This window comes from Mastigoproctus giganteus, chromosome 13, assembly GCF_048544385.1.
Source record: "Mastigoproctus giganteus isolate SK-2022 chromosome 13, ASM4854438v1, whole genome shotgun sequence".
NCBI classification, from domain to species: domain Eukaryota; kingdom Metazoa; phylum Arthropoda; class Arachnida; order Uropygi; family Thelyphonidae; genus Mastigoproctus; species Mastigoproctus giganteus.
The window spans coordinates 134,538,690-134,554,342 of record NC_143587.1 but is presented as its reverse complement, the minus strand read 5'-3'; the positions used below and the strand labels follow the sequence as shown (position 1 = coordinate 134,554,342).

The 15,653-nt window shown below is 38.6% G+C and overlaps 1 protein-coding gene across 2 annotated transcripts in view; it reads right to left on the bottom strand.

Annotated features, from left to right (window-relative positions):
• The window catches only part of LOC150076458 ((E3-independent) E2 ubiquitin-conjugating enzyme UBE2O), a 758,089-nt gene that overhangs the window by 679,038 nt on the left and 63,398 nt on the right, over positions 1 to 15,653 (bottom strand). For both annotated transcript variants that reach the window (XM_090387793.1, XM_090387794.1), the window contains exon 2: positions 11,905 to 12,078. In XM_090387793.1, the coding sequence (XP_090243919.1) occupies positions 11,905 to 12,078 (174 nt within the window). The remainder of the gene's footprint in view (positions 1 to 11,904; positions 12,079 to 15,653) is intronic.

Genomic DNA, 15,653 nt, shown 5'->3' with positions numbered 1-15,653 from the left:
TAAACGAAAACGAGTTGTTTTAACAGAGTTAAAGAAACTAGAAATTATTAAAAGGCATGGAAAAGGTGAAAATGTTTCAAAGCTTGCAGATGAATTTGGAATTGGCCAGAAAACTGTACGGGACATCATTAAAAATCAGCCCAATATAGATAAATTTGTTTCTAAATGTGACACATTTGCTTGCACTTCACAAATAAAATTGCTCAAAGATGCTACAAATGAACAACTTGAAAGTTTAATGATAAAGTGATTTTTATAACGAAGGGCTGAAGGAACACCAATATCTGGACCAATGCTTTTAAGCAAGGCAAAATATTTTTTTGACAAATTAGAAATGCCTAGAATACCTACATTTTCATCTGGTTGGTTGAAATGATTTAAAGACAGGCATGGTATAAGAGTTAGAGATACAGGTGAAAAGCTTGGTGTAGATAACATGGGAGCAACTTTATTTTGTGATGAATTAGCTATGATTATTAAAGAAAAGGGTCTTGAAAAGGGTTTGTTCCGTCGCAAATTTACAATGCAGATGAGATGGGACTTTATTGAAGAGCAATGCTCAATCGCACGTTGGTGTCTGTATAAGAAAGAAATACACCAGGATATAAAATGAGCAAAGACTGGATAGCAATTTTATGCTGCACAAATGCTTCAGGGGATGACAAATTAAAATTAACCGTAGCGGGAAAATCAAAATCTTCTAGAAGTTAAAAGGACACGAATAATATTCCAACAAATTATTATAATCACCGATCTGTATGGATGACTAAGTCGAAAAGTGGTGTACAGATAAATTCATTCCTCGAGTTAAAAAATTTGTCTCTCATAAAGGTCTCCCCCACAAAGCAATTTTGTTATTAGATAATGCCCCATCCCATCCTTCATTGGAAAAATTATCTGCAGAAAATGGCAATATTGTCGCCATTTATATTCCACGAAACCTAACACCACTGGTACAAACTATGGACCAGGGGATGACTGAGAGCATGAAACGATTGTATAGGAAGACCTTGATGATGGACTTTATCATGGAAGAAAAGAATCCACTTTTATTTTGGAAGTCACTAACAATTAAAGAAGTGTTATAGCTATCTATAACATTTCTACCGCATTTTTTTTTTTTTTTTTTTTTTGATTTGGTAGTTGTTGGCGCATCGGCTTCTGTGGCCATATTGCACCTCCCAAGGTTTTTGCAGTACTTTGATCCAAGCCCGAGGCGGGAATCGAACCCGCGACCCTTGGGTTGCCGGGCAGGTACTTTTACCCACTCGGCTAGCCCGGTCGGCCTTCTACCGCATGGGCGGAAGTTAAAAGTGAAACAATTATAAAATTGTTCAAAAAAATATTGCTCTATGACTTTGTAATTGCCGAAAATAACTTGGAAATAACTCAAATAACACTGTAGAAATCGTTCCTGATATTTTAAACTCAGTTCGGATGCAAAGACTTAGATGAGGCAAGTGTTAATCAATGGCTAAATACAGAAAAAAATTAACCCGGCTATGAAAAAATGACTGACAATGACTTAATCCAAAGTGTGCAAGAACCCGCGGCAGCACCTGAAGAGGACGATGATGAAGAACTACAGAATCGCTTCTGGCTACAATATGATCTAAGCCTTCTGGCTTAGATCATATTGTAGCCAGCTTGCAAAGTAAGTTGTAATGAAGCCCTAGCAGCTGTAGCGACATTAATTAAATTTGTGGCAAGTCAAGATGATGTAGATTATATTGAAATTTTACAAATCCATGGACACATAAGAAAATAAAAGAAAAAATAATGCTACAAAAATAAATTAAAAATCACAGATTTTTAATTTATTTTTCTTACAACTTTCTATTAATTGTAACAACAATTAATTACAACTTTCTATCAAAATGAATAAAATATAAAATATTATTGTTGTTGTTATATACATGTAATATATTATGTTTTTATATATTTTGGAGGTTATTTAAACAAATAAAAACATAATTTTGATTTACCGTGTTTTTAACTTATCCGGGCTCTAGCATCCACGAATAATCAACATTTTACTGTAATCTACATATATTAATAATATCAGACAAATGATACTCTTTAATAATTACAGTGGCCTGCCAAATCTTGGAATTTCCCCAAAGTGGCCTACCCATCACGATAACTGTTGCATAACCTGGAAATAATGTAGCATTCTTATACTATATTTAATTAAATTTAGACTAAAATCAACTTCTAACAAGAGCAGCAAAGCAAAAAACACAAATAGCATGAACCCTTTGGCTTGGGTGACAACTGCTGATGACAGTCCTCTTGCAAGTCAGAGCGACATGCAGTGCATTAATTACCACTCTTTTGTAATGGGTCTTGACATGATCAAAGGAGAGATCTTCGTATCGTATGCTTTTGTTGCAGAGAGTGTGATGAGATTAAGTGCCAATTAGGTGTTCTGATAGGAGGGCTCAAGGAGCAGGACTGATGCCCTCAAAAGAATTAAAAAAGGGATCCATAAATCACTCGATCATACAGCACACTACTGCAAATTGCACTCATGCATTACACAACAAATCCTCAATAGCAAAAACATATAGTGCATTTGTTATAATGTAATAACAGAAGAATAAAAATAATAATAAATAAATAATAAAAATATATAAAAGTATATAGGAAAACAGAGTAATTATGTGCTTTCTTCCTTATCATTAACCACTTTGGCAATCTTTATATCTGCAAATTTTAACATCACAGCCTCCATCCCCTATTGTCAGTGATTCTATTGCCAGGAAAACAGGAAATATATTTTTTCATAAAAAGGACAGGTGGAATAGGACCAGGATATGTGAGCAAGAAACAAAAGTTACTGACTACAGAGTAGCTATCATCTTTTAAGAGCACAAAATATGACATACATTTTTTTTTTTTTTTTTTTTTTTATGTGAACCCCAAACACGAGAGGTATTAGAACCTATAGTACTTAGTACCGTGCTTGGGTTGGAGGTTGAGAAGACGAAAGAAGATATTTGTTGACATTGGACTTGAACTTCTGTAGATTGTAATTTTCAGGAAATACGTATGAAGGAAGGTTGTTCCAGAAAACGGCAGTTGAATGAATAAATGAGGAAGATGAAAAGTTGGTTCTGTGGGTTTGAAGTTGGACAGTAAATGGATGTTGGCTGGTGGCGGCATGTGTTCGGACTGTTTTGAAAGAGAGAGCGGGAATTATAGAAGCCAATTCAGAAGAACAGTGCCCATGGAAGTATCTGTAAAAGAGGCAAGCAGCAGAAACAGTGCGTCTATGAGAAAGAGAGTGGAGAGACTCTGTTAGAGATGAGTCATTAATTAACCTAACTGCCCTCTTCTGAATGGAATCAAGAAGCCTGAGAGAGGTTTTGGGGGCACCACCCCAAATGTGGGAACAATATTCCATGGCAGGGCGGATTTGCGATTTATACAGCGTGAGCAGCTGTTTGGAAGAAAAGTAACGCCGAGAGCGAAAGAGAAAACCAAGTTTTTTAGATGCAGAGGAAGCAATATTTGTAATGTGCTTGTGCCAAGAGAGATTAGAAGTCAGGGTAATCCCCAAAAGAGATATCCTTTTGCCTAGAAATTGGAGTGTCACTAAAGATAAGCATAGGAGCAGAAGAATCCTTTTTGCGAGATATAAGACAAGACTGAGTTTTAGAAGGGTTGAAATCAACTAAGTTGTCTTTGCCCCACTGGAGAATTACCTGAAGATTGGCATTTAAGGAATTGGTAGCAGATTTTCGAGAAGTTGAAGCTGATTGAGCAGGACAAGATTTCTCAAAACGGAAAGTTGAATGCAATGTGCTATCATCGGCAAAACTATGGATAGGTTTCCAGTCAATGGAAGAAGGTCATTGATATACAAGAGGAAAAGAGTGGGGGAAAGAACTGAACCTTGGGGGACACCGGCATTAGTGGAGAAGTTAGAAGACAGAGAGCCATCTACCATCACCCTCAGTGAGCGATCAGAGAGAAAACTGGATAACCAATTACTAAAAACAGTTGGCAAACCATGAGATGGAAGCTTGTTTAGAAGACCTTTATGCCAAACACGATCAAAACCCTTTGAGATGTCAAGAGCAACTACTTGTGTTTCACCGAACCTTTCCATTGAATTAATCCATAAATGGGTAACATAAGCCAGGATATCACCAGTGGATCGACACTGGCGGAATCCATACTGGTGATCGTTGATCAGACGGAAGGTTTCTAGGTAGTTTAAGAGTTGGCGGTTAATTGATTTCTCCATTACTTTAGAAAGAGTAGAAGTAATTGCAATGGGACGATAATTGGATGGGAGGGATTTGTCACCCTTTTCAGGAACTGGCTGGATATGAGCAAATTTCCAAGCAGAAGGAAAAACACCTTTGGAATAAGAAAGTGAAAAAAGGCGGCAAAGAATAGGAGTAAGTTCAGGAGCACAGATTTTGAGAACAAGTGGAGAAATACCATCAGGACCTGGAGCTTTCTTAGCATCAAGATTCATCAAAATCCTTCTGATATCCTTTTGACGGAAGACCACAGGAGGCATTGAATGGACCGTGTTGGGAATGGTGGGAGGTGTTTTACCAAGTTCATTAATACATGAGCTGGAAGAAAAATGGGATGCTAGCAGGTCAGCTTTATCCTTGGCTGAAGTGACAACAGAACCATCTGGTTTGGACAGAGGTGGAAGCAGAGATGGGCAAAAGTTGCGGCCAATAGCTTTGGCAAGAGACCAGAATGCTCGGCTACCATTAGGGCAAGAAGCAAGTTTTCTACTCTTAGCCTGTTCAAACTCTAGTTTGGACTGATTAATAACTGCTTTACAATTGTTGCGAGCCTTGGTGTAGGCTGAAAAAGAAACTGAAGAATTAGAAACAAGCCAATTACGATATGCAACATTCTTCTCTTGAACAGCCTTAGCACATTTATTGGAAAACCAAGGTTTAGGTAAAGGATGAGATTTTAAAGTGGAGTGTGGGATAAAGGATTCCATTCCTGCAAGAATAATTTCACGGACACGATCTGAGCAAACGTTGACATCAGAAGTTTTGAAACAGTAATCCGACCAAGGAAAAGAAGAAAAGAAGTCACGCAGGTCATCCCATTTTGCATTCTTGTAATGCCAAACAACACGAGGTTGGGAATAGCCATGAGATAAAGGTTCCATTGGAGAAGAGACAATCACCAAGTTGTGATCTGAAGTGCCTAAAGGACCTCTCACTTCGACCGTGTACTTAGAAGGGTTGTTTGTGAGAAAAAGATCAAGCGTATTGGCTGTATGATTCGGATTGTCCGGTATTCTTGTAGGTAAATGAACAATCTGTGCTAGGTCATTAGTAATTGCAAAAGCCTCAGCATCTCGACCTGCTGGGTCGGTGTGACTAGAAAACGGAAGCCAGCTGGAGTTGTGAACGTTAAAATCACCAAGGAAAATTACCTCACTGTTAGAAAAGTCGGACTGGAGAAAGTCAAGTTGCAAAGAGAGGAAGTCAAAGAGCTCCAAGTGATTAGTGGAGTTGGGAGAACGGTAGAGACAACAGATGAATTTTACACAATGAGGTAGAGAGATTTTAAGCCAGAGAAGATCGAAGAGAGGAGATTCCAAATTGCCAAGTCTCTGACAAGGAATATCAGAACGGACATATGCACAAGTACCACCTTTGAGGCGAAAGGAATCATACAGCGAATAATTTGGGCATCTGAGATGAGCAGTAGTTGAATCAACCGATAACTGAGATTCTGTCAGAAAAAGTACATGTGGTTTGGCAGACTGCAAGTGGAAATGGACATCGTTGAGATTAGAATTGAGACCATGTATATTTGTGAAATGAATTAGGAAGTCCTTGGGAGGTTTAGATCTTTTCGCAGATAAGCTTGTTCTATTAGTTTGACAATTCATGGTGTATTCAATAGTAAGAAAAAGTGGGTGGGATATGCTGTATGAAGTAATGAAATTTTTGGATATGGTGTACATGTGGTAAAAATATACCCAGATCCTTGACATAACGTGGCCTCGACAATGCTCCCCGCATACACACTACTCGGACTCCCTCCAGTCACTATCTGGCAGAGTAGAGGTAGCAAGATTATACACTAGCTGATCCGGAAGCCTCCTAGAGAGTTACCAATAGGTTCGGTCCGGTGTACTAACTAGCGGCCGGCCTGCGAAAACCGTTTTAGAGCTGTACCCTCGAAATGTAAGGAATATTGGATCTCGCCACGACGTTCATCATAACCTCAAAAGTCATCAATCATACTGCATGATGGAAGAGATAGGGAAGGGTTGACCGGAACTTAGCTCTAGAGACTAAACATGGGTTCCACCACTTCAAGCCTCCAATAAGCAAAGTGGTGGTATTTCACCGTTTGATGAGAGTCATCTACCACCTAGTACTGCCTGGTAACATAGAGGGGCGGCGTTCCTCCATGTGGTGTGGGCGCCACACCTCGACCCCTGCTTACGTTGATTCACACCTGGGTGGTCACCCACCATGTGCTTGTGCATGGAGGTTATACCCAGGATTACTAACAGTCCCACCATCGTGAAGGTGCAAGCAGAGGATTTGGCTGTCACAGACCGTCCGGACTTCGCCGAAATTGGGTCCACTTGACTTGAGTGTCACCCGAATATCAGTTCCATCAGCGTTTTAGACTCCCAGGTAGCAAGTACAGCTTGTCTGGCATATCTGAGAGAATGTCTGTGACAACCTCAAGGACCAAAGTTGCCCTTCTTTGTACTCGTTCTAGCAACCCTACATCCTTCCTAAAATGAGGCCTCCAGACCTGTACACAGTACTCTATGTGTGGCCTGACTATTTCCTTGTATAACAGGATAATCACCTCCCTGTCCCTGCTAGCAAAGTTCCTATATCATTGACAAGACTCCATGACCTGCCCTGGCAGCCCGTCTACACTGCTTAGCTAACTTCATATTTGGTGATATTCATGATATTAAGAGTAAGAGATCTGAGGATTTACTTAACAAGTACAGGACAACATTGAGAAAAGTAATGAGTTAAGATTAAATATGATAAAATTCTGCAATCTTGCCCAGACATGATAAGAGGGAGTACGTGATGAGAGCCTTGTCAATCAATTCGGCCCTGAAGAAACTGTGCAAAGCTCATGTGGTAGAATTTTTCATAGCATGGTCTATATTTATGAACAGAAGACCATTTCTACAGGGATGGGATACACTTAAATAGAAGGCAGGGTGCAAAAATATTTGCTGATGATATTGAAGCAGTTTTAGGTGGATCGAAAAACTGTCAGTTTTGGGGAAGAACAAATTAATAGATTAACAGCAGCTACAGGCAGAGATGAAAGTGATCTTGAACAGTTTCTAATCAAAAGCTAGGTGTCAGGGATTACAAGGGCTATTGGGGCCTCTGGGGCAAGCAAATACAAGGACTGTGTTAGGAGTACTAAGAGAAAAAATATGTGCATGTAGCATTAGCAGAGGCTACGATGCAAGAAAGCAAGCCAATGCAGCATCAGCCAAAAAAACTTTCCCATTTCATCCCTCCATTCTTTTCAAATGCCTGTCCAGATCAGCCTTAAAATTATTTAGGCTATCAACTTCCACAACAAAAGATGGAAGTCTGTTCCACCAATCAACTACCTGCTGGCTAAAGGCAAATTTCCACACATCTATTCTACAACTGTCTTTCCTCAATTTGAATCTGTGCCTCCTCAGGTTCTTAATCTGAGCAAGAGGAAGAATCCCATCAGCATTCAGCTTACTCAACCCAGTCAAGGCCTTATACACCTCAATCAGATCACCTTGGAGGTATCTACTCTCCATGCACTGCAATTTGCAGAACTTAAGCTTTTCTTGGTAAGAGCACCCCTTCTTTGTTCCCCTCACCAATCTTGTTGCCCTTCTTTGTACTCGTTCTAGCAACCCTACATCCTTCCTAAAATGAGGCCTCCAGACCTGTACACAGTACTCTATGTGTGGCCTGACTATTTCCTTGTATAACAGGATAATCACCTCCCTGTCCCTGCTAGCAAAGTTCCTATATCATTGACAAGACTCCATGACCTGCCCTGGCAGCCCGTCTACACTGCTTAGCTAACTTCATATTTGACTGCACAATTACCCTCAGGTCCTTTTCACTTTCCACTTCCTTGAGTGTAGTACCACACAGTTGGTATGTTTCTCTTTGGTTATTGCTACCTATATGCAGTACTTTGCATTTGCCAATGTTAAACTTCAGTTGCCACTTCTCAGCCCATTTGTCCAACTTATCTAGATCCAGTTGGAGTACATTACTGTCTTTACTGTCGTTAACAACCCTACCAAGCTTTGTATCATCTGCAAACTTGGACATTAAACCTGATATACCTTCATCAATATCATTGATAAATATACAAAACAAAAATGGGCCCAACACCAAACCCTGGGAAACTCCACTAATAACATTTGTCCATGAAGAGCAGTGTCCATTGATTACCACTCTCTGTCGTCTCCCACATACTCGACCATCCCTTTATCCATTGTAGCAACTTACCCTTAATGCCATACCTCTCCAATTTGTACAGCAGTCTCCCATGTATGCTGTGTTCAGTATTAGCATTAGTAGATGCAAGAAAGCAAGCTTATTCAGCATCAGCCAAAAAAAAAAATAAAATAAAAAATAACTAAATAAAAAAAAAAAAAATTTTAAATGCTCCGATTTCACCCCTCCGTTTGTTCCAAATACCTGTCCAGCTCAGCCTTAAATTTATATAGGCTATCAACTTCCACAACAAAAGATGGAAGTCTGTATAACAAACAACTACAGAGGAAAGCAGAATGGGCCACAAGATCAGAATGTTTTATAATGGGAAATTTGACTGGAACTTGTTGGTTGGTCACTCAAACAGCAGCAAGACTTTTCTGGATTTATTTTATGACTGTTTTCTAAACCACATTGTCTAAAATGCTGGTGTAGAAAATGATCTGATTATCAAAAAGTTCAATATTCTTAATGCATGACTCTTCATGCATTAAGAATATTCAGGTAAAGGAACCAGTAGATGGCAATGATCAGTGTATTGATATGGGATCTACTTAAGGATATAACTACAGTTAGTCCCCGACTTATGTAAGCATAAATTCAGGCTTACGTAATTTTTTTTGGTAAAATCGTAGATACTTTCTGTATAATTTTTAAGCGTGAAATTGAATGAAGGAACAATAAGTTTTTATTTTCATTCCCATACAAACTATGTTGGATAATAACCTGCTGCGTAACTAGAATCTAGGTAAATAAATTTAATTTTCTGCTTTAAAAATTCTGAAGGAATATTCAACATGTGTTTGAAACAGCTGAACTACATTGAAGCCCTTCAGAGAAACCCCCATAACATTTAACCCACGTGGACTGTGTCCCACTGGCTATTTCTTTGGAGAATTACACTCTAGCCCTTTAACATCCTTGATGGAATACTCAACATTTCAAGAGCCTGGAATGATTTGACAACAACTTGTATGAGCAGGGTTTGTAAAAATCTTCTAAAAAATTCCAAGCTTAACAACAAAGGCTTCAACAAAGAGAGCTGATGTATTCTGTTACTAAATAAATTGTAAACTTGGCCCAGAAGTTCCAGCTGGTCCTGGAAAATGAAAAAGCTTGTGGATGAACGAGGTGAAGATTTAAAAACAGAAGACCTAGCCCAGTTGAACGTGCAAATAGTTGAGGAACGAGGGAGAGCCGAATCCATTGAGGAACCAGAGCAACCCAAGAAATAGTTCGAATTAAAGGAAATGGCAGAAGCATTTCATAAAATTCAGGAAAGTCTCTATGTTTGATGGAATGGATGAAAACACCAAACATGTCTTGAAGAAAGAAAAGTTCAAGATTATTTATCGCAAAATTTATGAAGAGAAAAAAAAAACCATATGAAACAGATGAAGACTGAAGAGTTCACATCATGTACTACCTCCCAGACTTCTATTCAGCCTACAACACCCTGTGATTAATGTGTCTTAATAATTAATGCTTCAGGTTCCTTTTAAGTTACTTTCAGTTCACCACACCTGAAGTTATAAACTTTGAGATTCATTGTATGGTATAGACCAATTTTCTTAAATATGTACTTTGGTTTTGATTCCCTTAGTAGCCTTACTGTAAAAATTGAAATACATATCAGTTTTTACAGATGGGTATTTATTCCTTTTATGTTTTCTTTTCTTATATGCCACTCCGGTTAATTCACCGCTGTTCCCAAATAAAGTTTTTAATTGCTATGGAATATAACAATTTTTCTTCATTCTTCTGAGGATATTATGTGGTTTTTGTAATTTTGACATATCAGGGATATAGTATCAGTATTTTATTAGTCATTCCCGGGATACATAAAAATCGCCTTACGTAAGAAGTCCTGGAACGTATCTCTTACATATGTCAGGGACAGACTGTACTGTGAATAGTAAAGGGAAGGGATTTTTCTTTCATAAAATTAACTACAGTGGTTGTAGACAATTTTTAAATTCCCTTCAGTGGGAGCAATGGAAAATTCTAAATGGGAAGCAGGAAAGTAATCATACAAACTAAGAAGCATTTTATACCAACTAAGAGACAGAGTTCAAAATGTTTAGATTTAAATGGATTTCAGATGAAAGGATGAGACTAGTCACAGAGAATAAAAATAGGTGGGATGTGTAAAAATTATCCTTTGATAATTTTTATGCATCCCAATCACTGTTGAAGTTCCTCTTCAGGAAGCTAATAGACTCAGTTGGAGGTTGATGCCAAAGATGTGGAGGAGTTAATAGAGGAAGAAGAGTTCAATAGAATTTATTGACTTGCTGCAGATCAAAACTGCAAGTCAATAAGTTCTAATGAAGAATTATTGACTTGCAGGCAGCAATAGTGAAAGAAGAAAATGCTGACGAAGCTCAAGCTGAACCAAATGAGGAGTCGAGACACTTCACCAGAGAGATGGCAATGGCATTTTGTGAAATTGTACTGGCAATGGTAAGGTTCGAGAAGATGGACCTAACAGTGAAAGATTCTTAAAAGTTAACAGAGGGGTGAATGATATGCTTGATTGCTACAAAACAATCTACGATGAAAAGAAAAATGCCACTGTCCAGTCATCCATTAATATGTTCTTTTGTAAGGTTGAGCAGCCTCCGCAGTGGCGTACTTATCAGCTGAAGATGTCGATTTGGGAAACAATGCTCGACAGGTAAAACTTACTGACGTTATGCCTGTCTCTTCTCTTTTTTTTGTAATTTTATAATTTTGAAATTTTTTTAATTTGTGCACTTTTGTAATTTTTCTTGCGCATGAGATAAAAAATTGAATAAATACAATAAATAATTCTATTTACATGTTTGTCGAACATTTCTTTTTTGATTCAATCAATTCAGATTTTCCCTCATGCAGCTTCAGCATTCGCAGTTGCGAGTGCTGAAGAAGCATGGGGGGAAATCTGACTTATGTAACGTTCTTCGTAACGCAACACTTACGTAAGTTGGTGAGTTCCTGTAGTGTGAATTAGTAAATTTAAGGAAGGTTATTAAAAATGATGGGAAAGTGAGTTTTTTTCTTAGCTGCTTCTGTATATGTTTTGCTTTCTTGCACCATATATCCAATGCTAATAATAATACTAATTTTAAAAGTTAGATATCTCTCAAAATATTCTGAAAATAAAGATGAACATGTGGAGTATTAAACAAAACTTCAGACACAACACTATATATATATATATATATATATATAGTCACTTTGAACACATATCACTTTGAACTTAAAAGTTTCATAATCTTATAAGAATAAAGATTACTAAATGAGTATCTGCAAGTGCAATATTTAAACTAACTAGGCATCAAATTATGACTGATGATATGGAAAAATTAAAATATTAAACACATTTTAAATTATTTTATTTTGACATTAATAAAATCAGCGTTTATTATCATACCTCTAATGGTTTCAGATCTTTAGTGCTTACTGCAACAACTACTTGCTTTGTTCCAACTACTTGCACAGTAGCTTTTACATCAGTATTCCTACAGTATCCAAGTTGGGTATCCTTCCCTTTAATCAAACGCCGTACTACATCTCCAGGCATCAAGGAACGATCATAAAGATTTACCTACAAAATTATGAGTCTTAATTCACTAAATAAAATATTTCCAACCATTATGATTAGGCTATATTATTTACGACTTATATGTAAGTAAATTTTCTTATCCATTTATAACAGATATCTCCATTCTCATCTAAAAAAAGACAAGTCCCCTGCATGAAAAAAAACATGTAGGATGAACTGAAGATTTGCAATGGCGATGAATACAACTTGCATATTTATCTATTTCAATGTCATTCGAAGATTAGATTTTTGTGTACGTTTAGCAAAATCATATATATATATATATAAGTTTGTAAAATATTTTTGCCTTACGGTTTGTACAGACAACTAACTTTTTGATAAATTTTGGAAAATATTCTTGTCTTACAATCTGTTCCAGAAACAATCTCTCTGCATATTATTTTCTCTTTACGATATCTATCAATGTACAAAATTTTGTGGGAGCATTCAATTTGATGTTATTTAAGGTTTCTTTTCTTATTTGGATGTTTATATTTGGAAAGCACGTTGTTGACCCTGGGAATAAACTGTTTTCCTGGATGGTTTATGTTGCCAGTGGGATGATATTTATGGGGCAGCTTGATACATTTTAGTGGTGGAAAGAGTATGACATGAAATTTAAAGGTTGTAGTTTTTTGATGTGAAACATCCTTGTTGACACCTACAACCGAGTAAATCTGATCAGTCACGACAAAATAAGTCACGGAAGTGATATCATCCGTTGCTTCTGCCAGAAGCACTTCCATGCTCCCACCACTAGTCTGTGTTGAACCCTCACTAGTAGTGTGATCAAAGTGTTTGTGATGCATACACAAACTCTGATCAGAGTGTGAGTGTGTGTGATGCATTTTTTGTGACCAATATGATATCTCGAGTTCTAGTGAACTCAAGATATTTACAAAATTGTTCAAACACCATTTGTTTGAATTTCATCGAACTGAAAAACACAATAAAACAAGCAAAAAAAAACCCCGCATGTGTACTCTGTATGCATGAAAGATGTTTTATTTTCCGTGAAAACATCCATCTTGAAAGAGGTTAGCGAAATCCAAACCAACAGCCTAATTACCCATTTGATTGTAGCCATTTGTTGAATAGTATGATGTCACAGTCATAATTCCTGCATTGATTGCAACAATACAAGCATTTGTCATGACTGAAACAATACAAGCATTTTTCAACAATTTCTTTTTCGTCTCGTGTTTTCGTTACATTCCATTGTTAGGTGCTGATATAGAAGTTTCCACATCAATAATTTTGGAAAAGGTGTTCAACAATGCCGAAGTCAAATACAGAGCATTCTTCAAAGTATAGATCAAGAATGAAAGCAACATTCTTGAGGACTTATGTCAGCTGCCTCCGGTTCGTGTGACCCCAGTCTATATACAGAAAAAGCAGCGTATCACTGACACCACTCTCGTATAGCCTCAAATACTATGAGCTCGGTCCAGTTATGCACCAGTTGAACATTGCAAGGGAGGAAGCCGATCACCTCTGCCCAAATGGTATACGACTTTACTTGCGAAATAAATCCATCGAGTACAACCACGCAATCCTCCATACTGCAGAGGAGAAAGTGGAATCAGTCGTGCAAGAAATCTTCGTGGGTTGCATGAACGGAGAGCAAGAAGCACAGAAACTCTATATAATGTCAGTTATCAACACTGGCAGATTATCCAACAACTCCCAGTGGTCATTGTAAAGCCATATATTGTCAATACAAAAGTGGACATTACTGATGAGCTCACTAACAGTGGGATGGGTAAATTATCCAGGATCAAATGCAAGGAAGAGCAAAAGATACAACAATTGTGCTCAAATTTACCACTTCACCTAAGATCAGAAAGTTAGCACGTCAGAAGGTGGCGAGATACATGCAAGCAAGCATCAATTCCGCAGCTGTGCCACTCACAAGATGAATCACGAGTATATCATTGAACAACAACCGCACAATCTGCCAAAAGAAATCGCTTTCCTCCCATACAGGCTTGTGCAATGACAATACCCAGCAAGGCAGCACATTCGATACAGTGGTTTATGAGTACAAAAAAGGGCACGAACAGAAGCTGGTTTATGCTGCTGTCACACGTAACTGACATCAATGGACTTTACATCGTCTCACCAACAAGAGATTCTACAACAGCCTGAGAAACACTACATCCGCCATCAATCTACGAAATGAGTTTGCCAGGCTCGTAATTAATCGGCTATAAACAAGACAGGACAGCTTACTCGAATTCATCCACGATAAGAACTCTCAGTTATCTCACTCATTTAGTTTACCCATTCCACTACCAATGCCTATGGGGGAGCCAATATGGCAGCTTTTACATTCGGACGCACGTAACTACGCTCCGTAAATATGTGTTTAAATTGCAGCTAAAATTCCAAATTGTGTCTCCACCTGAACATAGTTATCTGAGGAGTGGCTAGGTGAGAAAATTTTGGTTCCTTTTAGGGAAATTAGCCAGATACTAACGTTATTCTCTATTTTCCTTTGTTTGCGAGACCTGCATGGTCACCATGCGGCTCGAGGAGGGAGAATAGAGAAATGCTCTGGTATAACGCGGCCGCCGTGCTGGGATCTGGCCCTTGACTAGGGAAGTGCTTCAACATGCTGCAACAGTAACTTTGGACAGGGAACGTGTCCCAACCTTTCCTACCAAACTCTGTGCAATTTTAACCAAAGAAATGATTTTTGTGTTTTTCTCCCCCCCCAATCATAGACTTTCCATGGTGAAGACCCATCAATGCTCTGAAACACATTACAGCAAATCTGATGCCACCATCGTATTTGCAGATAAGGGGAACTCCCTAAAGAAAAAAAATCCTGACCTTCTAGGGGTATTTTTGTACTTGGCTGTTTCCCCCCTCCAAACTGTCAGTGGGGGAGGGGATAGCCGAAACCTTCAAAAGCTCGTTAGAAACCCCCAAATTACACCACGGACTTGTGGAAAACACCATTTGTCAACATTCCCAAAGCCCAATCCTGACATAGAGGTGTAACCCCGATAATCCGAACTGTTCCCGATTGACCGGATTACACTAAAAATGGAGGGAAAACAAGGTAAAAACGGCGATAACCAGTTGCAGAGGAAGAAGGATGATTCTGTCATCATTGACCTGCAGGAGGAGGGGGAGGGCATCCTATCTGGCTCCCCCCAAGGAAGTGGACAAACCGCAAAGAAAATGTCCCAATACCTGAACGGGAAATGCGCTCCAAGACGGAGAACAGAGAGCAGCCAGAAGCTACTTCGCTGCAAAACAGCACCAATGAGAACGAGCAGCAGGACTCACCCCTCGACTCTGCCCTACCACAGGGAACTGTTTACGAGAAGACCCTCTTCCTTAAAACAGCACTAGAAAATATATTTAAGGAGAATTCAAACAGAGTGTCCTCAGGACTTAGATCTCAAATTGTGACAATTTTCCACAAGATGGAAACAATACATGACCAGTACCTTGAAAGTGAGCGAGCCACCTCGACTTCATGCTTACATTGAATGCGGGGCAAGTCAAATGCCACAGCGCGCCCCGACATATTCTGAAGCACTGAGGCAAACAGGTGCCACTGCTGC